Source organism: Sminthopsis crassicaudata, chromosome 3 (assembly GCF_048593235.1).
Source record: "Sminthopsis crassicaudata isolate SCR6 chromosome 3, ASM4859323v1, whole genome shotgun sequence".
Lineage (NCBI taxonomy): Eukaryota > Metazoa > Chordata > Mammalia > Dasyuromorphia > Dasyuridae > Sminthopsis > Sminthopsis crassicaudata.
The window spans coordinates 29,858,175-29,881,738 of record NC_133619.1 but is presented as its reverse complement, the minus strand read 5'-3'; the positions used below and the strand labels follow the sequence as shown (position 1 = coordinate 29,881,738).

At 38.0% G+C, this 23,564-nt stretch overlaps 1 protein-coding gene across 1 annotated transcript in view; it reads right to left on the bottom strand.

The window, feature by feature from the left end:
- The window catches only part of FNDC3B (fibronectin type III domain containing 3B), a 370,100-nt gene that overhangs the window by 87,571 nt on the left and 258,965 nt on the right, over positions 1–23,564 (bottom strand). Inside the window, 5 exon segments of the mRNA XM_074298196.1 lie at positions 6,997–7,050; positions 10,121–10,259; positions 14,081–14,140; positions 16,008–16,165; positions 22,986–23,044. Coding sequence (XP_074154297.1) covers positions 6,997–7,050; positions 10,121–10,259; positions 14,081–14,140; positions 16,008–16,165; positions 22,986–23,044 — 470 coding nt within the window.

Below are 23,564 nucleotides of genomic sequence, written 5' to 3'. Positions count from 1 at the left end.
AGAGGCTCAGAAAAGTTAAAATGGCTTATCCAGGGTTGGTCTCAGAGGTAGGAAGTGTCTGAGTCAGGATCTACTCCTCCGCCCAGGCTTCCAAACCAAGCCCCACTTTCTAATCTAGCACCTGGCTACCTCGGGGAATCTTGTAACCACCATGAGTACACAGGATATTCATATCAAGGCCAGCTCCTGACCCAAGCTGCCTTCTGAAGGCCCTGGCCCATCCAAACACGCCCGCCAAGGATCCGCAGACGGCTTGGTGTTTCGGCAATGGCCCAGATCAGCTCGTCTGTCAGAAACAGCCACGTTAATTGAAATAAAAAATAAGGCTGTGGCCGCCAGCTGAACGGCAGCCAGAGTCAAGAGATTTAGTCTGCGAGTGGTCTATATTTAGAAGCTGTTCCAGCATGAGCAGACCCCAGGCATCATCAAAGACACATGTTGGCTTCTCAAGTCAAATGAGCATGGACTTCTTCAGGAGAAGGATATATAAAAGGGGGCACGTGGCAGCAGGGATTGGGAGGAAGCGTTAGAGAGATGGGACACTCCACAGTGGGTGAAGCTTTGAAAATTCTGCACTGCTGACCCACGTGCTTGCCCCCCACCTCCGTCTTCCAAGGTGGTCAATAAGAAGCACAAATGGATAGATGAGGGGTTTGCAATGCACACTACAAAATGCTTCTGAGGCATTTGTTTTCAACCTTAGGAGATAAACATGAAACACTGAACAAATCCCAGCTCAAAATTTCCTTCCTAACACTTTCCATCAACTGGAGATTTCAGTTGAGTCCACTTAGGGTCAGAAATATATATAAGTACATTTTACATTTTATTTACTTACCTAGCTATAAACTACCCTCCCAATAGTAGTTTATTTTTTTCTTTTTTGGGGGGGAGGGAATGTCTCCCACTTAATAATATTTTATTTTTTGAATTATATAAAGAGAGTTTTCAACATTCACTTCCATAAGATTTTATGTTCCAAATTTTTCTCCTTACATTCCTTCTCACCCAAGATAGCCAGCAATTTGACAATGTATTTATATGTGCTGGGCAAGTCACTTAGCCCTGATTTAATTACAAAAACCAAAATGTCATGCTTTCTAAGTACATGATCTACTTCTGTACGCCCAAGTGATTAGTACATGAAACTATGTCAGATCTCCCAAAAGAGAAGTAAAATCTTCCAGACACGGTTAACAGAAATCTGTCCTTAGGAGAAGGTAGAACTGGGCAGATTCACTGTTACAAGAGACCAATGGGTTTGTTTGTTTGAAAAGAGAGAACCGTACAGGGGGAGTGAGGAAGACGTGAAACAACTTGTTTCCTTTCTGTCCAAGGTAACAGAACATGATCTGAAATCCAGGAAAAAGAATTTGCATATTGCATTAGGCTGAGTCAGGCTTTTCTCAGCTGCTCGCATGAGCTATTTTAAAATTTACAAAATTAGCCACAGGTCTAGTTCAATGGCTTAGCTGGAACTGAGGTGCCAAGCGGCTGCCACAGTGAACATTTAAGTCCTTAAATCATGGGGAACAGATTTTGCCTTAACTTTGAGTGAGCTTCTTCAATGCTGCAGCATGGCTTCTTATGGCAGACTAGAATATGGAGAGAAGGAGAATATGGCTGGGATGGGGAGACCTGGGGTCTCCAACAGGGAGGCAATGGACACCTTGATACCAGTCCCTGTGAACCCATGAAACCCTCCTGGTATGTCTACTCTGGCCTGGTAACTTTGTAATAGTTCGATTTAGTTGATGGGCATCTTGGGACATGATTGTTTCATCCTGCAGTGGGAATGGAGAGCATCTCCAGGAATAATCCTGCACCTGGAAGGGACTTCAGAGGCCAACTACTTCAACTGATACCTGACCAACTATTCCAGATGTGACTTACAAGACCAGTGGTCATCTTGACAATGTCCAGCTCACTTTTGAAGGGCTCTGACCAGCAGGAAGTTTTCCTGATATCAAATCTAAATCAGAGTCTTCTATCTAATCCTCCTAGGGGGTCAAACATACCAAATCTAGTTCTTCCTCCATGTAAGTTTAAGTAAAGAAAGGTATTCTGGGATTCGAGGGCCCAAAATAAAGAAGACAATGCCGTGGATTCTGAGTCAGAAAATATGGGACCAGATCCTGGCTTAGCTGACTGGCAGCAATGTCATCTTGGGAAAGTCACTGGATTTCTCTAGGTCTTAGTTTCCCCATCTGTAAAATGAGGGGGCTGGCTTCTTGAGTCTATTCCAACTCTGGATTTATGATGGAGACTTCACGGCCCATACCCATTTAACTGTGCTGACTTTTGTTCCATTTACTTTGAATGACATATCCCTTGGGAGAATTCCCCATTTCCAATGTTTGCCCACTCTATAGTCCAGCTGACTGTTCCAATTAGTCAACAGGAAACCAGAACACTCAAGTCCTTTTGACGGCTAACCGAGTAAATTCAGGAAAAACCTTAGGCAATACATTAGTCCCAGTTCAGAGAAAGCTTTTTTTCAATATTTCTGTGAATTTTACATCTGGGTACTTAGTGAAGAAAACCCTCAAATCTCTAAATAGTCCAAACTCACCAGCTACACCATCTCCTCAAGTCTGTGACAACCCTGCTTATTTGTCAATTCCCATTAAAATCTGCTTTCTTTGACACTGAGTTTTTTTTTTCTTTCCCAACTCCAAATCTCTTCCTCTGCCTTGATTTATTCCATCTTATACCTTGAAGTCAAAATGGGTACACTAATCATGTATGGTGCCAGGCAGGATAGAAAGCACTGGATATATAGCGGCTAAAATGAAATGGTTTCTGCTCAATCAATAACAATAAATTAAGAACTTCACACTTCACACTATTAAATTTTACAAAGTAGCATCTTGAGAAAACTACAGTTCTAAATATTCCAGCAGTTGAAAATGTGACCTTTTCTTGGGGTAGATAAGTCCCCCTCCTCCTAAGCCCATACAGAAAGCTTTCCAGATAGTCTGGGGGCTAAGTCAGGAACATCCCATAGTGTGGAATCTCAAGTTCTAACGTCAAACAGAAGACGTTTTGCTTGGTTTTCGTGGCATCAGCATGAATTGGCAGGACCTGGGAGAAGGGACCATGGACAATGTAGGTGGACTGAAATGATGGACATGATGGGAGAGAATGATAGCAACACCTAATAAAACTACTGAATAGGCTAAAGGTGAGGACATCGGGTCAGCCATGGACTCATGACAAAATCAGTGGGGATGACTGCCTAACTCATGATCACAAGCCTATGGGGAAGAAGATTTATACCATCAAGATAGGTTAAGAATCAATTCCGAGTGTTCCCACTTTAACATCTCCCTACCTACAGCCTCCTCAAGTGTTCTAGTTTTTACTATCAATTTTGCCAATATTGAGTCCTTCAGATACTTCAGCTGCCTGCTGCCTTACCACTGGAATGAAATCTGCCCTGAGGTTGCCACATTTTCTGTGTTGTCTATACCAATTAGCCTCATTTTTTTCTCTCTGAATCTCCTGCACACAGTATGTACTCAATAACGGTCATTCATTGACCTAAAATGTGCCAAACTTCCTGCCTTGGCATCTGGGGAATGGAGAAACCGAGGAATGATACAAAATGTTCACAGATAAAAATTTTTGAAATACATACAAAATAACTTTAAAATACTGGAGGGGAATTATTGTTTGTTTTTATTTAGTCATTTTTAAGTCATGTCTAATTCTTCATGATCGTCTTTTAGGGTTTTCTTGGCAAGCTACGAGAGTGGTCATTTCCTTCTCAGCTCATTTTGTAAATGAGGAAACTGAAGCAAACAGTAAAAAAATCACACTGAGGCTGACTATGAACTCGGATCTTTGTAATTCTGGAGCCAACATTCTATCCACTGTGCCATATAGCTGCCCCTGAGTTATTTATTAATCAGAGAAATCATTGAATGGAGCTTTGAGGGGAGTTAGGAATCCCAAGAGGATTAGATGAGAAGTGTATTCTGGATCGGCCCGAACAAAGGCAGAGGTAAAACAGGAAAGTAATGGAAAAAGAACAGCCAGGAGCTTGGAAAAGGGGAAATGCTGGATTCTTCCCCTAGGCTCTAGTTCAAAAAAACTGCGCTTTTAACTGGGGTCCTGATATACTACAGAACACTTAACTGAGACATTTTCTTGATTGTGATCTCACCAATAAACTAAGAACGATGGGAGTTAGTCAAATATTGCTCGCTGTGCTGATAAGCTCTGCATCTAACATCTGGATAGCCAGTCAAAGAAAGGCAGAAGTCCTTGTGCCGTTCAAACCATTCTTGGCCTGTTCTCAGGAAGACTATCACTCATTAGCATCAGGAGGGAGAAGGAAATGTAAACATGGGGCTGTGACCAGAAGGAAATTAAAATGTGATGATGACTCACACAGCCCTTCAAGTTGGAAGCTGCCCTGAAAATGATATCCTGCCTTTAACGCCGCCGCTATTCACCCTGAGGAATTACAGGAAAAATACCTTCTGGCTCAGAACGCTACAGGACGGGAAACAATTTTGACAGCCCCAGAGAGCTTTGGAAGGGGAGCCCCAGGAACAGGGGGACTTACCACCACATGGTATATGGCTAAGACCTGAATCAGGTGGCACAATCCTAAGAAAAAGGCAATCCAAAGGCCATAAAGTGCTAACTGTTTGCTCCTCCCATATATAGCTTCAGTTTATTTAGCACTTGAAACTTGCATAGCACTTTTATTTTTATTTTTTAAAAAAGCTCACATTGTACTTGCCCTGTGGGCCAGAATATTGCCATCTCTATTTTGGTTTTGCAATCAAGCATCTAAACATATTACCGTCCTGCATAGTTGCTGAATGTGGGAGGTCTCCTTTTCCATTAGATATTCAGTGAATTGCCACCTAGAATTTTAAATAACGGGCCACCACTGGCATGAGAGGGAAAGATGGAAGAGGAGAGAAAAAGAAAAAGGAAAGAAAGAGGAAAGGAAAGAATTAAAAAAGAAGACTAGGAAAAAAAAGAAGGAAGAAAGGAAGGAAAGAAAATAGAATGGAAGGGAAGGAGATAAAAGAGTAATGCCCACAGATAGCATGGAGCATGGGACCCCACTCCACCTGTGCTGGGGCCTTTGTGACTGGAAGTGATCAGTAGACCTTGTTTATACATTTTGACTGAAATACAGGATCTGCTCATTTCTTTCCATCATCCTGCCAAGACACTTCTATTACTGACTGCAAAGGAATAAGGCCAACAACTGAGTCACAACCACCATTTCCTTTAACACCTGGATTTTCCTTGCAAGTCTCCCATCCAAGTTCTCAAACGGTCACCATGACCTCAATTAACTCATGACAACACAGTCGAAGACCAAATGGCCAAAGGAAACACAAGAAATATAGATCCATGTCTGGTCTGCACACACAAAGAGAGTTGCAGGATCTGGGGGCAAAAATTGAGCCGCTCTCAAAATCAGAAAAGCGCAAGATCCTGTGAAACTTTAGGATACAAGAACAACTTCGCGCTGGTGTGAGAAAGTGAACAACTGAAAGCCTCTGTAAGCTCATTTTTTGCTAGGATTTCACTCATCCTTTGGGGAATGGGAAGATGCTACTGATTACTTGTTCACAGTCCAGCAGAGCTCATTCCCAGCTCACTGTCTCCTATAACACTTTCTCAGCAGGAACCGTCTGAGCGGTTTCATTTTTCAATCAGACCACCTTAAATAAAATAATGCCTTATTTGTAAGAAATCCTGGTCAAGCCTGACTCTTAAACAGCCGGTATACCCTGAGCTCATTGCCGAGTTCCTAAGAACAAGAGATCATTGTCTTTTGGTTTCTTGGAACCTGGTCTGTTCAGATGCAATCCAGATGGGGAAATAAGCTTCTCCCAAAAGTGGTGAAGGGTCTTCTAACACGTCAAATTCTATCCTGCAAATCCCACTGGGCAATGATCATTTTACAGTTAGTTAAACAACAACAACAACAACAACAACAGTAACAGCAACAGCAACAATAATACCTTTAGTTTTCCACATCTGACAAGATTTAAAAGTTAATTCATTTCTTTTTGGCCCAAATCTGCAATCTTTTCAATCTTTCTACTCCCTAAAGTTTAATCCACGGATATTAGTTATCTTGCATTTGGAATGGAATGACCTTCTTCCTAGACCTGCTATTTCCTGTGCCAAAAATCTCCAGGCTGTTTGCAAAATCGCTGATACTGAGATAATCACTGGGAAATAGAATAAAGCAACAAAAAATGGCCAAATGGAGCCAAGAGCCAGATTGCTAAAAAACGAATGGCACGTGTTAGAAAAAAGCCCTTCTGGAGCAAGTGTTTTTCAAGCTGAGAATCTGCCAATCAATATCACGCCACACTGGAACTTGCTTTTCACAATCAATAATAGCAAGAGGGTACTGAATGTAAAAACAAAAACACCCCATCCCTGAGATGGTGGCACAAACTCTAGCGTGGGTTCCATAGAAGACTGAGATTCTGGAATAGTTCTAGACTAAGACTGTATAAAATGTAAAATGAGAAAGTGACTGACTCAATAAATGACTCTAGGAAACTGACAAAGGAGGGGAAAAAAGGAGCTATTTTTCTTCAGCCCTAACCATGATATCTTACCATTTAAAATTCAAATTTAACTGTGGTGGCTTGAGGGCATCATCAAAAGATTAAAAAAATATGACTGATGATGCCTGATTAAGTTTTAGAGACATTGAACAAAATTGTCAGAAATGATAAGAAAGATGAGCCTATTTTTTACTTGAAAGCATTCTTAAATATGAATGAAATGTGTTAACTTGAATGAGAGTTGTGTGTCTACCACTTTATTCCATCATAGTTTTCAATAATGAATAATTATAATTGTCTTGCCACTTTTTCCATCCTTTATATGGTTATTGTTTGTAAAAATATTTCTTTGATAATAGTATAACACTGGGTCAAAGGAAAAAAAGAAATTTTAAAACAAATGGTATTTTAACAGATGGATAAAAAAGATGCTTACCTCATCCCATTCTAAAAGGTAGCTGGTGACCTTTGAACCGTTGTCAATTGGTGCCTTAAAAAAAAAAAAAAGGAAACAAAAGGAAATTAGTATAACTTAAAATCAAATCTTCTATCCCTTCACTTTACCTATGATATAGGCCTGTGTTCTTACTGGTGCAAGTAACCCACCTCACCAGTATAGACTTTAGCCAAACTTTGTTTTCTGCTCCTGTGAGGTCTTGAAGAGTTCTTTCAACATAACTTCCAGAGGGTCTGACCCAATGCCTTCCTCCAATTCTTCATGTCTTGAGAGTACTAAAGACTACTATATTATTGCATGAATTGCAAGTGCTCTCAAGATCTCCAAAACCCCATACTTAACCCAGCTATTCATAAACCATCCCAGCAACCAAACCTTACAATTTGTCTTCCAGATGCTACCGAACAGAACTTATGTCCCTCGGTAACTCATTTTTAAGCTCATTCATAAATCACACTAGAGTGAGCATGTTCTCTACAAAACCAGCTACACTTTAAACTTCCTGAGGGAGGAAGCTGTGCATTTGATTTCTTTTTTTGGATGCTACCCTTAAGAGTTTTACACATAATGGGCAGACAATTCATGCAGCTGACACACCGACAAACAGTAGTCTGGAATTTTTTATGCTGTTTTTTTTTTTTTTTTCTTTCAGTAGCAAAACAAATTAAAGTAAAATGGAGAGGGGGGATGAGGAGGTTACTGATTGCCACCTTCACCAGCGAAGAGTTGTTAAGAGAATCCCCATGTATATTATTTTCTTGTAACAAGAGAAATCTTAAAATCTGGGAAGTCCGTCATCAACAAATTAAAGTTGAAACTGAAATAGGTGCTTTCATTTCCAAGAGTACTAAAGTAGTCTGGGAAGTGTTTTTTGAGGACTAAGTCGATAAAATGAAAACATCAATGTGAAGGGATTGCCTTCTTCTTAATCGTTAAAACTGCTAGGATGAAAATGGACCACCCAAGACCACAATTTCATCCAGTTGGTTTCAAACTGAGTTTAATCTGTGATTCCAAATAATGGTTGTTGTTTTATTCCCTAGACTATCTTTACTTTCGACAAGGGTACCATAAGATCCTCAAAACAAAACTGGCAATTCACTCATTCATTCATTTTTTTTTTTTTTTCTTTTTTTGGTCCAAGAGATAAATATAGGCCAAAAAACACTTTTAGGAGGAGATGTCACGAAATCAAGTCAACGATGACAGGGAGCTGTGAATCCAGAAAGTTGGGTAATCACTGACCTGGATTATCCTTGGAAGCCAGGAGAGAAAATAGGATGGTTCAGTTTCTAAACCAATTTCACCTTTGGCCTATTGACTGAGACAGTCATAAAATAATGACTTTAGATCATCTAGACTACTGGATAAATATGACATGGTTGCCTGGCCGGATAGGATCACGGTATAATCCCGTGCTTCACAGGTAACCATGAGAAATAATACTTCATCACGTCCCTGGCTACATTTCACTGCTTTTTCTAGCAATACAATGTGGAAATAATCTTCACTGGTAATTGCATTTCTCAGAAGTCCACTTTTCTCTGTTTTTTAAGCATTGATGTCTTCAAGCATCACTACTGGTTATACTGGAGAGGGGGCTGCCACACGGGAGCTTCTTGGTTAGGAATAGCTTGAAGGATTTGTCCCCTGAAGTCTCTTACATCTCCGACATGCTCCACTAGCTTTTACAATGCCTTTCCTTAGAATTTACTAATTCTGCCACTAAGCAATGACAGTAAGAAAAATCTGGGTCATGTTGGCCTTTCAGGGGCTGGCATCCAACCTTAATAACCATGGCTATTTGTCTCTAACAGGGGGAAGAGAAAATGCTCCTGAGTTTCATGGCCTCAAATGTAAAAACCAAGGCTGGGAATATAATTCAGTGTTAAGTTGGAGGCGAACAATAGCTGCCTTCAGTTATCTGCTATTTCTGAAATGCATAAACAGGCATTTCCTTGAAATATTCTATAATTCCTACCTTTCATTACTCTCTACTCCTATTTGGGAACTGGACTTGGCTTAAATATAGTCTGAATTAAAGAGGTTTTTACTAGAGTTTAGAAAATGTTAATGTATTTAAAGTTTATCTCAATAGCATTCAAAAATCGCGCACAAATATAGATTCAGTAGCTGTGTTCAATGATTATCCCAATTTTTATCCCAGGTTTTGTCCAATGCTTTCCCTCCATGTCACTGATACTATCTAACCTTTGATTTATGCGTATCAATATTCTGGAGGATTTGAAAAGTATTGCTCACAGTGATTAAGCATTGCTTGAAATGAAGAGAATCACAATACTTACGTAAAGAAGAAATCAAGAAGCTATTGGGAACCTTTACTTGTTTAAAACCAAGAAATTCAAGGTAACACTTTAAAATTCCAATGGCATATTATAGCTGGAAGATAGCATCATTAGGGGGAAACCATTTAAAAATGCAGGTCAGTATAATCGCCTACTTGCCTATCCCATGAAAACATGGTAAAACTCAGGTTAAATTATTTTTTAAAATTACATATATATATATGTATATATATATATATATATATATATATGTGTGTGTATACACACACACACACACACACACACACACACACACACACACACACACACATATATATATGTTTGTGTAAGGCAATTGGAGTTAAGTGACTTGCCTAAGGTCACACAGATAGTAAATGTTAATTGTCTGAGGCTAGATTTGAATTCAGGTCCTCCTGACTTCAGGTCCTCTACACCATCTAGCAGCCCCTCAGGTTAAGTTTTAATCACAACTCTTATAATGATTATTCTTATTCTTATTATCCTGATTCTGATCACTGAATTCCCTTCTTGTGATCACTAGAGATGTGTTTGCTGGTTCCTGCTAAATATATATAAAGAGATACAAATTATTTCCCAAATGTTCTCTTTTACATTTCTTCTCCATTTGCACCAAAAATCCGATTAACAGCACCCAATTAGGCACTTTCACTGCACAGCATCATGAAAAAATAATGATAAATATTAGCCATTAAAGTAGTTATGTAAAAATTTAAAAATGATTACAACTCAACTTTGAGATCAGTTGCATGATAATTTTTGGCATCTGGTCTACCTACCTTCCACTGTAAGGTGAGTGAACTTTTGGTCCGATGTGACAGCTTGGGTGGGTAGGGACTTTCGGGGGCACAGCTGTGAGTGGTGAAACTAACGGGTTCAGAGCACGATCCCTTTACTGAATTGTACATTGCATATACCCTGAAAAGAAGCAATACATATATACATACATACACATGTGAATTCTGTGACAAAGACCAAAAAGGATCCTCATTTTTAATCTCAGTTTTTGTCCAGATAGAGTCCTTTCATTATTTAACATGTTCTCAGCTCCTGTGAGCCCTCTATCTCTTTGAGTGCAGAATCATTGAGACGCAGAACCATCTCAATAGAAGTTCCTCCATTGCCCTTTTTAAAGTGCCACCTTCTATAAGAATCCCTTTCTGGATCCAACTCACTTCCAGTTGATCCATGATGGACAGAAATAACTACACCCAGAGAAGGAACACTGGGAAGTGAATGTAAATTGTTAGCACTACTGTCTATCTACCCAGGTTACTTATACCTTCGGAATCTAATACTTAAGGTGCAACAAGAAAATGGTATTTACACACATATATTGTATCTAGGTTATATTGTAACACATGTAAAATGTATGGGATTGCCTCTCATCAAGGGGAGGGAGTAGAGGGAGGGGGGGATAATTTGGAAAAATGAATACAAGGGATAATATTATTTTAAAAAGTTACGCATGCATATATACTGTGGAAAAAAATTCTAAACAAAATTTAAAAAAAAATCCCTTTCTGGTCTCCAACTGCTGTTGCCCTCCCTCTCCAATAGTATAAAGAATTGGCAGTGTTTGGTCAAGGGAGGCTCACAGAAACTAGAAGGGCTGTGATCATGTATTTCAAGGGCTTCCCTGAGAAGAGAGGATTAAGCCCCAGAGGACGCAATCATGGACAAAAAGCAGAAGCCATAAATTAACAAATCTGGGCACATTAGGAGACATTTCCAACAGAAGCTACTCCCAAATGGGATGAGTGTTTTTTGCAGGAAGGAATATCTCACTTAGACTGGATGTTGCTAGCTAGGTCTGTAGCTGTTGATATTTCAGTTAAGGAAGAGTTGGAATATATGAATGCTAAGATACATTCAAATGTATTCAAATGCAGTGATTCTATATATTGAAGTTTTACCTAGAAATTCTTCCTGCAAAAAACACATCCACAAGCCTGACCTACTGCAGAATGTGCACAAACTCTTGAAGAATGTCAGAATGGAAAGTAATAGAAAGTAGTAGATGCTGGCCATTCAAGTTCAAGACATAAGTTCTGATTTTGGAACATGAGCCAAATCTCTCTTGCCTTTTTATATAAGGACACCTACTAAGCAGTGCTTCATCAACATGTTTTTATCCCTGTTAGAAAGTATCATGAACCACATTATTCAGAGGAGAACTGAAAAGGTTTGTAACATCTGATACTTAGGCTGCTAAAGTAGGGTGTTTTTTTTTTTCTGATCAAAATACAAAGTTAGAAAATAGATCTTGTCACCTGTCTTATAACATTTTCTCTTCTAAAATAAGAAAGAACACTGGATTTATTCAAATTGATTTACCATTTGCCCAGATCTGGAATTTGTATTTATTATTAAGGTAAAATCATGGTATGGGAATGCCCTCTCCCTATGCAGAGGAGTATCTTGTCTACAATGGATACTGTCAACTAGTCAGCTACAAAGGCATTGAGAGGTCACTGCCATTTCCATTGATGTGAAATTCTGTTAGAATTCTAAACTCCCCCAAATAAGGAGAAACAGAAGAGAATATAAATGGCATATTGAAATTTATTATCGAGAAACAAACAAGGATTATTTCTTTGTTTAAAATTGAATATAATGGATTTCTGATTATCAGAAATATATGACTTACATAACAGCTTATTTAAATATAAATTAGGAGTCCTGTTTTAGGCTATAGTAATGTGAATAGAGTGGAAAATGAAGTAAAAATCTAGAACCCTACATTCTCTGGGGCTAAAGTGGGACATCATTAATCTTTGCGCAGCTTTATAAATTTTTTTTCATATTTGTACCATCATCACTGAAAGTTTTTTGTTTGTGCACTAAAATATTTAACTATCTTTAAGAACAACAACAAAGATAACCAGTCCAATTTATCAGGAGAAGGAGATAAGCCTCAGTTTTCCAGATGGGAAAACTCTACCAACCTGCCAATGACTCTCTCCTTAAACAAGCAGAAACATTGTAAAGAACTGCTCTGGTTTGGAGACATAGTTATATTCGTGAATACATTATAGCCAAATGATTATGAAAAAAAGGGATATCAGACATAGGTAAAGTAGTGGGATCTATCAAAACATTTTCTCCATTGAAATTACCCTTTGCTTGCTGATGAACCAATGGCCACAACAATGGAATTAGCTAAGCCAGCTTCATTTTATTAACAAGTCCTCTTGGAGAAATGTTGGTGGATACATATTCTGTGTTGAGGGACCAAAATGATTTTTATATGGGAAACAGCATGGCCCAGTGGAGAGGGCTAGATTCAGAGTGAGGAGAAACTAGGGTTTGAATCTGACCATGGTCATTTACTGTTATCTGGGTTCAATTTTCTCATCTGTAAAATGAGGGAAGAGGTTGGACTAGATGAACACTTGGTTAACTGGATCTACTGCCAAGATCCTAAATAATTTAATCTCTCAGGGTCTCTCTTGTTTTTTTTCTGTCAAAGATGCTGGACTAGACTTGGTCTAAGGTTCCATGATACTCTCTATTTCATGGTATTATTTCTTTACAACCTTCACTGGTCTGGTAAATGCCAGATAGAAGGGAAGGGAAGGATGAGAAACTGGAATTCAAAATTTAAAAAAAAGAATATTAAAAATTCTTATTAGGTGTAAATTGGGGGGAAATAAAATTAAAAAATAAATAAATCACCTATCTGGAGTACCAGTTTGCCTCTCTAGAAAAGGGAAAGTCACTTCATTTAAGAAAAAACAAACCAATAACATCTCTCAAAAAAAAAATCAAAACTAATTCCCACATTAATGTTGTATTGAAGCATTCTCCACATTCGTGTGAGATCAAGACCTGGTCAAATGAAGCAGGTGCATGGGAATTCTCAGAAATGTGCCCTCCACTGTCCCCGACCCCAGCACGTCTGTAACTTGATCGGCCGGTGCCCCATCACCCTGTCAGCAGGGACGGCCACATACTGAAAGCAGGTTTTTGGAGATGTTTCATCATGTGATAATTGCTCTGGGAAATGTTATCCGCAAGATCACATCATTGGGAAAGTTACAGGGCCAAACTTTCCTGCGGCTGCTGAGTGATTAGAACAAGGCTTGGCACTAAAAAACTGAGACCAAAAACATCCTGCTGTGAAACTGGTGGAGAAGCAAAGGTTTTACAGAATTTCAGAGCTGGGAAGGGTCCTTAGAGATTACCCACTCCTATGCATTCATTTTACAGAGAGGGAAACTGAGGACAAAGAAAGGGACCTGGCCAAAGTCACATAGAGTCATACCTGGCAGAGAAACAACTAATTAAGTAGCAAGCACTTACTAAGCATCTATTGTGTTCCAGACACTATACTAGATTTGAGAATATAAATACAAGAAACTGAATAATCTGTATGCAAATCTGCTGATTCCAAATCCTGGTGTCTCTAGGAAATATTCTGATGCTTTTTAAAGTGAGTTGATAAAGTGTTCTTAATTAGGTCCAATCTACTAGGTAGCAGAGAGAAATGAAGAGCAAGAGTCTTAATTAAGGTTTTACTGTGTAAAGAAGAGAAGCGTCCAACTCCAGAATAAATGTGTCTGGAAAATGATTAGCAAAATACATACACAGAGACAGAGACAAAGACACACAGAGAGAGAGAGACAGACAGACAGAGAGAGACAGAGAAAGACAGGGAAAAAGAAAACAAACCTATTGTGCATTAACACCAGAGATTTATCTTTCAAATAAAAGACAAGTTGGATACTATAACTCACCTGACATGATAATCTGTGGCTGGCCTAAGGTCTTTCAGGCTACATTCTAATTCTTCTCCACTGAAAAGAGAATCCATCCATTAAGTTTTGAAAACAGTTTCAGAAACAATACAAGTACTAGTTTTTGATTCCCAGAGGAAAGGAGATGAACAAAAAAGTGCTATTTGACTTGATAAGATAGGTAATAAACACCCAGGAGTGCCTTTATATATTTGGAAGATGGAAGATTAATTTTCCCAAAGACATATCCCAAAAGCCAGCAGTTGACCTGTCTTCTGTAGTAGGATCACATCATTTCTAACACACTTTTAAGGAGCTAAAGTCATCACCCTTGTCATCTGAGGACAAAGATGGTAAAATAAGCATCCTGAGCTCTTCATCTTTCTATCTCCACCCATATTTTGTAAGCAGATATTAACATGGTCATTTTGTGGCTCCAGCAGAGCGCAAATTCCTCATGGGCAAGGCTGATTTTATTCTCATCAGATCCAAGCACTGAGCTTCGCAAACAGAAAGTTTGAATAAATGCTTGTTGAGTTCAATTAGAAATAAAATTGTTTACATCAAGTCAAAGTTCAGGGTATTTGATTCATCTAATATTCTAAAAATGAATGGGCTCAAATCCATTGGGAAGCTTTACTTATTTTGCATGAGATTTTCTTTTTGCTGCTAATAATTATTATTTTTTAAAAATTACATTAACTATCTTTAAAATAAACTCAAAAATAAAAACTTAGGGGGAGAGCTAGGTGGCACAGTGAATAGAGCACCAGCCTTGAATTCAGGAGGACCCAAGTTCAAATCTGGTCTCAGACACTTAACACTTCCTAGCTGTGTGACCCTAGGCAAGTCACTTAACCCCAGCCTAAAAAAAAACAAAAACAAAACAAAACAAAAAAATAAAAACTTAGTCAAATTCATCATATTTTTCAATTTCAGGAAATACTGTACAAATGTTAATAGAAAACATCCCTTTTACTTAAGAGGAAGCCCCCAAACTATGAATAGTTATATTCTAAAAGTTTCCTGCCAAATCAGTTGATTGGATCTTGGAACACATTCTCCCAGAGCATCAACATTCAAAGCAGTGGTTACAATTTCAGGCTGGCCCTCAAAATCTATATATTCCACAGCGTGCCTGAAATCTGTCAGGAGCACCAGAGACTCTAGTAGGCATCAGTGGGGAACACTAATTGTTCCCGACTTGGGTTAATAGTCATTTATTCTCACTTTGCTATAGTGAGCACAAAGATGCCCTCTAAAGCTCTTTCACTCCAACACAAGAATAGGAGATTTTCCATCTATTTCTGACTCCTGTGGACTGGGGCAGGGAGTCGAGGTGATAGAAAGTGGGGAAAGCAGATAAGGAATGATAGAAAAAATGTTGGGTCCCAAAGAGCCCCAAACAATTGGCTTTTTAAGAATAAGTGACTGGATCTTTGACTTCACTGGCCCAGGAAATCCCTCAGCAATATTTTCTGCATTACAGGAGGGCTGCTTAGGGGACTGTTGTTTGGCACAGAAAGTATGTGTCACATGTGGGACCTGGAACCAATTCTTCTTGGCTTTGAGGTCAGCTTTTTAGTAGCAAGATCACAGATTTAGAGTTCGAAGGGACCTTAGAATTCAATATTATCAATTTATGGGTGAATAATCCAAAATACAGAGCTTAACACAGCTAGCATAGTGTCTCTGGTAAGATTTGAACCCAGACTTGCTTGATTTTTAATCCACTATTCTCCTGATTATATCATACTGCCTTCCCCCCAAAAAGGTTAATATGTACCACTACTATTATTTAAAAATAAACTTTTAAAAATAAATTTTACTCATTAGACAGGTGAATGGCAAACACTCATTTTACTAAGGTTATTCCATTTTCCTTCATGGGGAAGGGAACAGAAATAAAGGATCCATATGACCTTACCTGTAAATTATCTTGTACTTTCCATCCCTCCCTTTGTCTGATAAGGCCACTTCATAGCTGTAGGGGTAGGGTGGGCTGTTGTGGGGTCTGTCTCCACTTGAAAGACCAGTGGGAGGGGACCATGAGAGCAGAACTGTCCTTGCCTGGACATTAGAGACCTAATGGATGAGAAAATCTGGATTAAATGGTCAAATAAATTCCACAGAAACCCTCTATCTACTCACATCAAAGGCTAACAGCATTGTATTTACAAGCTCAAACATGATACTGTTTTCGTTTGCCAATGGGTAAAAAAAAAATTTAATTAAAATGGGTCACCAAAAGAAAGACAAGAAATATAGTTTGCCCAAATCTTAATAACATCATGAACCACACTGTATATCATTCAACATCTGGTCTGATTAACGGAAAACATCTATACCAACAACAGGGATACCATACTAGGTGGATATATAATAAATTATGGGAAAGGCCCAACTGTGTCTGTTTACTTTCATACACTTATAATAAAATTAAGACTCAGTTCTCTCAAAGTTGAATTCAACAACAATAACGCACAATTTGATAATTCTCTGAATAAAAATGGTTAAATAAAGATAATTAGAAGGATGGAGAGAGAACAAATCTCAAATATGGAAGTGCTGTGTTCCAATGCTACTTCTAACACTATTGTGTGATAAATCACTCACATTTTCAAGGATTCACAGAAATACAATCAGATACAGAGAAGCTGCTGATTTACATTTACATTTATATTCCTGTGGGAATCATAGATCCAGTGCCTTCCCTTCCACATAACCCAACCCTACTCGGGGCATTTATTGTCCAACATCTGGAGTTGGAAGATTTGCATCTGAGCTTGACAATTTACAAACCTGAGTGAGATTTGACAAGATACTGAGTTTTTTAGCCTCATTCTCTTCATCTATAAAGTGAAGAGGTAAGATTTCCCTGAGGTTCCTCAACCGTCTAAGTCTATGATCACTAAATAATAAAGAAAGCAATGTATTCTAGTAATTGCTGAAAAATCATTAGGAAAAGAAAAGGAGTCCAAATAACCAATGAATTTCTTATTTCTCTATCTCCATTATATAATGATAATTATTGTAACCTGACTGGAATGGCTAAATAATTAAAATAATAAATTTGGGGGGAATTTAAAAAAAAATTTGTATCACTTATATTTTACAATGTCGCTATCTCCTACCCCATGAAAAAGCAAACCCTTATAACAAAAATACATTTAAAAAAACATATTGGGGAAAATTCCCATATAATTTGCAGCTTTCCACACCAATAGTTGCCTAGCTGAATAAGGAAGGGAAAGAGATGTCTTAATGTCTCCCTTCACTGCAGCCAATCTAGGTTATTATAATCCCCCCCCCCCCCGCCCCCTCGGCTGGGGTTAAATGACTTGCCCAGGGTCACACAGCCAGGAAGTGTTAAGTGTCTGAGACCATATTTGAACTCGGGTCCTCCTGAATTCAGGGCTGGTGCTCTATCCACTGCGCCACCTAGCTGCCCCTCGGTTATTATAATTTGACACCATTCTGTTGCACTATCCTACTTATGATCTTCCTAGTACAGCATTCATCACTTTGTATCAGTTCCTATAAGTCTTCTCATGATTCTTGGTCTTTGTCACATTGATTATATTAATAGCATAAAAATATTCTGTAACTTTTATGTTCCAGAACTTGGTCAACTATTCCACAGTTGATGGGAATCTACTTTGTTTCCAGGACTTTGCTAGCACACACAAAAAATGCTGCTATAAATATCTGATGTAGATGAGAGTTCTCTTTTTTTATCACTGACTTCCATGGGATAGTTCTCTTTTTTAGTCACTGACTTCCTTGGGGTAGTGGAATTTCTGGGTCAAAGGAAATTTTATTTGCTTTCTTTGCAAAATTTTATTGTGATTAAAAAAGAGAAACATGGCAAACTTGAATTTGAAAAAAAATTGAAGTCTGCTTAGCAGTTTATTTTTAAATTTTCCAACAGGAAAAGTATCTGCTTAAGAACGATGCCCTTTTCCCTAACTCTGTTTGTGTCTTTCATTCCTCTGTTCAGTGACCTTCAATAGCTCTCTGTTCCCTACCAAGTAAAATTCAAACTCCTATATTTAACTTACAAACCTCTCTACAAACTATAGTCACCATTATTTTTCAAGCTTATTCTCTAATATTTTTTATCCCAGGCCTTGAATGGACACCTGAAATTTCCTGCCACCATGCTCTCACAAACAATGTATCCTATGTCTGAATGGTCACCTGTGTTTTATATCCTCCCATGAGTCTATAAAATTTGAGGCCAGAAATGGAACTATATTTAAATGTCATGTTTTCTAGCATAAGAAATAGAGCTTTGCAGAAGCTAGGTGAAGTGAATAGAGTGTTGCATCTCAGGTCGGGAAGCCAGTGGTTCAAGTCCAACCTTGCAGTTCCAGTTCAGCCTCCTGACACTTACTAGTTGTGTAACTCTGGCCAAGTCACTTAATCTCTGTCTCAGTTTCCTGAACTATAAAATGGGGATAAGAGAACGTATTTCACAGGGAAATTATGAGGATCAAGGCAGAAAGTATTTGTAAAGCATTTAGCATAGCGCCTGAATATAATAGGGGATGTGTGAATGCTAGTTAGCTACTATAAGAATAATAGAAATTATTATAAAATAGAGGATATTTAAGTATTAGTGAATTATTAATTCATAATCTAACTACAAGGAAAGGAAGAGAATGAAGGGCTTTAAAATAAATGGCTAGAAATGTTTTTATCCACTGTCAGTATACTCTATAAATTTTAAGTAGCACTTTGTTAAGAACTTTTTTTTTTTAATTAAATAAATTGATTAGATCCTGAAACTCAGAGAAAGAAATGACAACTTTGAGAAAATGGTATGCATTAAAAAATAGCTACTGTTCCTATAGTTCCTTAGGTTTTGCAGAATACTTTGCATAAATTAATATCATTTGATTAAGCAATGATTTCATGAATGGCTACTTAAAATAATATTCTGTCTCTCAATAAATAGCCACTATAAATCACATCCCTTAAGAAGCTAAATAGCCATGGATTCCTATCAATTTGCATTCCTGGCTTCAGAGCTAATTTGGGTATCATTTTTCTTTTGAGAAGTTAGCTAAATTAGCATGCTATATTGCAATAAATATTCAACCTGTGACATGTATTTTCCCCTGGCTCTTCAGAGCAAGGTTTATGAAGAAAAACAATCCCTCTTCCTCTAAGGCTAATTTGTGGCTTTCTGAGAATGCTTTTTAGGGAGCTCAGAATGCTTCAGGGTAGCAACTAGTTTAATTTGCAATGGAAAAAATACTGGCAGCTTCCCTAGAGGGGTACAGTACAATATCCCTTCTCCCCCCCTTTTTTTTTTTTTTGACAGTTAATAAAAAAGTCACATGGCAAGAGAGAGAAATTAAACATATAAGTCATGGACATGCAGAGACATAATTATCCCTATCTTCTAGTATGATGCTTTATGTAGAAAAATCTAAAAAACATTATCTGGAACAACCTAGATGGGACCTGAAGTCATTTCCCAGTAGTAACAAAAATCATAGATGGGGCTTTAAAGGCCACCTAGTCCACAGCCCTCATTTTACAGAGGAAGAAACTAAGGCTTAGTGAGGAGACAAAGGGAAGTGATTTCCTCAAGACAATAAAACTAACAAGAAAAAACAGGGAAGGAAATTCTAATCTAGAGGGGCATGAGAGAAGATAATTGTCAATATACTTCCATTAATTTTGGAAAATATGAATGTCACAAAGTATGATAATTGGCCAGGAAACATGACAGAACTCAAGGGTACTTAGTCCTTTTGTAGAGCATGGATTCCCATGGCAGTCTAGAATGTGCAGAGACCATCTCAGAATAATATTGTTAAATGTATAAAATAAAGTACAGGAGATTATAAGAGAAAACAATTATATAAAAATGAAATTACCAAAATGATAAAAGAAAAAAGTTCAGACTCTCAGGTCAAAAACTCCTATTATAGTATGAAAAATGGGTTTACTAGGAATGCTAATAATTGAAGTTGTATAGAAATGAGTTTAGAGATCATAAAAAGCATCCATTATTTATCATTCATATACTCATAAAAATCATCATCATCTGTTTATTAAAACAATATCCTGAGGAAATGCTATAGAAAACAATTAGCCTAATTTTAGCCAGTTTGTGTATTAGGAAGTGCTACGATTTCATTTCCTTTTAATCACTCACATCTTTTAGCCCGCCTTTCCTCCTTCTACATTTGGCTTTCTCCTCTCCTCATTCTCATTTCCTCCCTGACCCCTTCCCACCCCTCACCCTGGGCCATCAGTGTCAAGCAATGAAGTTTTGCCTGAATCAGAATATCCATCAGTTTCCCAACAAGCCTCCAAATTAGGGCTGCCATTATTCTACAGAGAGAAACTCTGACTCATCTTGGGCTTAGCTTCAGGGAGGGGTGGAAAGGATGGATGGCCCAAGGAGGTAATTTAGAAGCCCATGAAGGCATTTCAAGGTACCGTGGAAAGGGGACTGACCTCCAGCTTCAAAAATGCCCCAAGACAACAGTGCAATAAAGTGAGAGAAAACAAACCATCCAATACAACGTTCTTCAAGAAAGAGGTCCTTGTGAATCCAGGAATTTCACAATTAACAACTTCCTTCCCCAATTTCTAATTGTCTGAAAACCATCAAAGATTTGAGCATTTTTACAGCTGTTTATTTTTCAAGGAAATATCTCTGACACAGGACAGATGCCTATATTAGGTCAGTTTGCACACTGGTGGGCCTTTCCAATCAATTGTGGCTGGAAACTCAATGAAGTTACTCATTAGCAAGCGTGAACAATAGTGAATGCAAAGTCCAGGTTGTGTCTATTTACAGGGCCAAAGTAAATTGTTCATTAGTATTAGTGAGAATATTTCCAGCATTACTACTTGTGTATAATTAATAGCATTAAGTATTGCATTAATAGAGTTAAAGCAATTTAGAGGGGAGTTGCTGCTGTTACTTTAAAAAAAAGGTAGGTACCTTTCTAAACTATTTAATATTATTTTTTCAATGTTATTTTTTTTTCTACAGCTATGGTTTTAATTTTCAAATCACTGACTTACATTTGCACAATTCCCGTAGGATGGCACAATCATACAGCCATGTCCTGTATACCATAGGCAATCTGAAAACATCTGTCCATGTCTTTGTCTAACTGGTGGAACAGCACCTCTGGTATGAATTTAGCTGGGCTAAATTGGATCATTTAAGTGGAAAAGAATCTAATCCAAGGCCCCATTTTATAGAGGAAAAACCTGAGACCAAGAGACTTTTGGGAGGTTTCATACCTAGCTATGAAAGTAGCATATATATATATCATCCTCCTATGAAGAAATGGGACATACGATGTTGGACTTAGATAAGCTGGTTACTTTTGTTGAACCATTTTTTTCCTTTGTTTTTTATTTTTTTCCTTTGAATTTTGCTATGAGATTGGTAGAAAAAGAAATATCATGGGAAGTTCAGAAGCTAGAAACATGACTTCTGATATATTCAAGGCATGGGCTGTACACACTAAGGACACACTGTATTTCCAGGTTGAAAAATTTCCTTTATTATTATTTCTTCTGGAAGGAAAAAAAAAAGGCACCAGTAAAATGAAGCATTGTTGGGATAAAGGTGTGTGTGTGTGTGTGTGTGTGTGTGTGTGTGTGTGTGTGTGTGTGTATACACTTGTCTATGTACAAATATATTTACATTTACACACACACATACACACACACATATATATGTATATGTATACACATGGTAGATAGAAAACTGGGCAGAGAGGAGAGAAATGACTATATGAATAGATAGATAGAAGGGTAGATACATTTATATCACAGATCTAGAAAGGAACTTCCCCATTCAACAGTTAAGAAAATATAGACATACAATGTTTATAAATATAAGCATTTATAGATTCACACAGTTGTGTGATAAAGTTCTAAATATTTTTGAAAATAAAGAAATGGACAATTTATATTACTCTAAGATTTGGGGCACACATCCAAGGATACAAAATCTGACAACTATTCACCTTGATGAGATGTCCCAACTCTTACAGAGGATTTGAAAAAAATGGCTCAGCTTGAGAGAGAGAGAGAGAGAGATTGAGAGAGAGAGAGAGAGAGAGAGAGAGAGAGAGAGAGAGAGAGAGAGAGAGAGATTGAGAGAGAGAGAGAGATTGAGAGAGAGATTGAGAGACAGAGAGAGAGAGAGATTGAGAGAGAGATTGAGAGACAGAGAGAGAGAGAGATTGAGAGAGAGAGAGAGAGAGAGATTAAGAGAGAGAGAGAGAAACTTTTGTTTTTACGTTGAGCCAGAAAGATTTCCTCTGGCTCTTATGTGTTTTATGTGTTCCACTTTAGGAGAAAAACTGAGTCAACATTTTGGCTTTTTAAACATGGATATCAGAGCACCTACAGTTTACAAACCTAAATATTTAAACCACAGACTCTCCCACTGTGTTGATTGTTGTTTACTCCAGGTGGACTGAATATTATGGAAATAATTTCTTCCTGATAACATCCAAATGCTAATATAAAATTAACTAGTCAAAATAATTAGAACATCAGTTTGGGTTAAGTTGCTATTTATATGGGTAAGGAGCAATTTTGCAAAAGAAAACATAAGACCAGTCTGGGCTAGGGATCTAAGAAAGGAAATCCTGAGGTGGTTGGAAGGCGGGAAGACTATCCCTTTGCGCTCAGAACGTCTAAATAAAGAGGCCTGGGTATACTATGACAACACAGTAGGCTCCTGTTCAGGATTTTTCATGCTCTATTAATAACCAAAGACGATTTCATATTTTATGAGGAACCTGAAAAGGTTCATGGCCCTTCCTCTTAACTACCATCTGGAGGAAGAAAAGAATACAACTTGAAATATTTATGTGACTGTCATTGATGCTGAGAAATCCTGAAGACATACCTGTGGTTTCTCAATTCCTGAAAGAATGTCTTGAACCCTTTTTGCTTCCGAGTCATACTCTATGGGGAAAAAAAAAAGAGAGAGAAGAAAAGAAAAGAACAGTAAGTTACTACCAGTAGATGGCACCCACTCCCAAATCCTTCAGGTTTTCACAATGGCTTCTTAACGTGGAGCCATAACAACTCACCATTCCCTAGCAAGTGAACTCTTGGCAACATTTTTCTATTAAGGAATGAAAACCACAAAAAACATCTTATCTATCACAAGGCCCACTCTGCACAAGGACAGGGGTTCGGCATGGAGGGATCTGGGACACGGTAACTTGGAAACATGTTGAGTTTAACACTAGGTTTTATTTAGCAAGATGTCAGTCCTGTGAGAAAGTTAAAAGATGGAAAGAACTTTTAGACACAACTCAGTCCAAGCTTCTTATTGAAATAGGATGAGAAACTCACCTGCAGCCACTATAACTCAATGGTAGAAATGGGATGAGGTTCTAAAATTGTTTAATTATTAGGAATCAAGCACTGTACCATGTACTGGAGACACGAAGAGATAAATGATTATTCTATGCCCGGA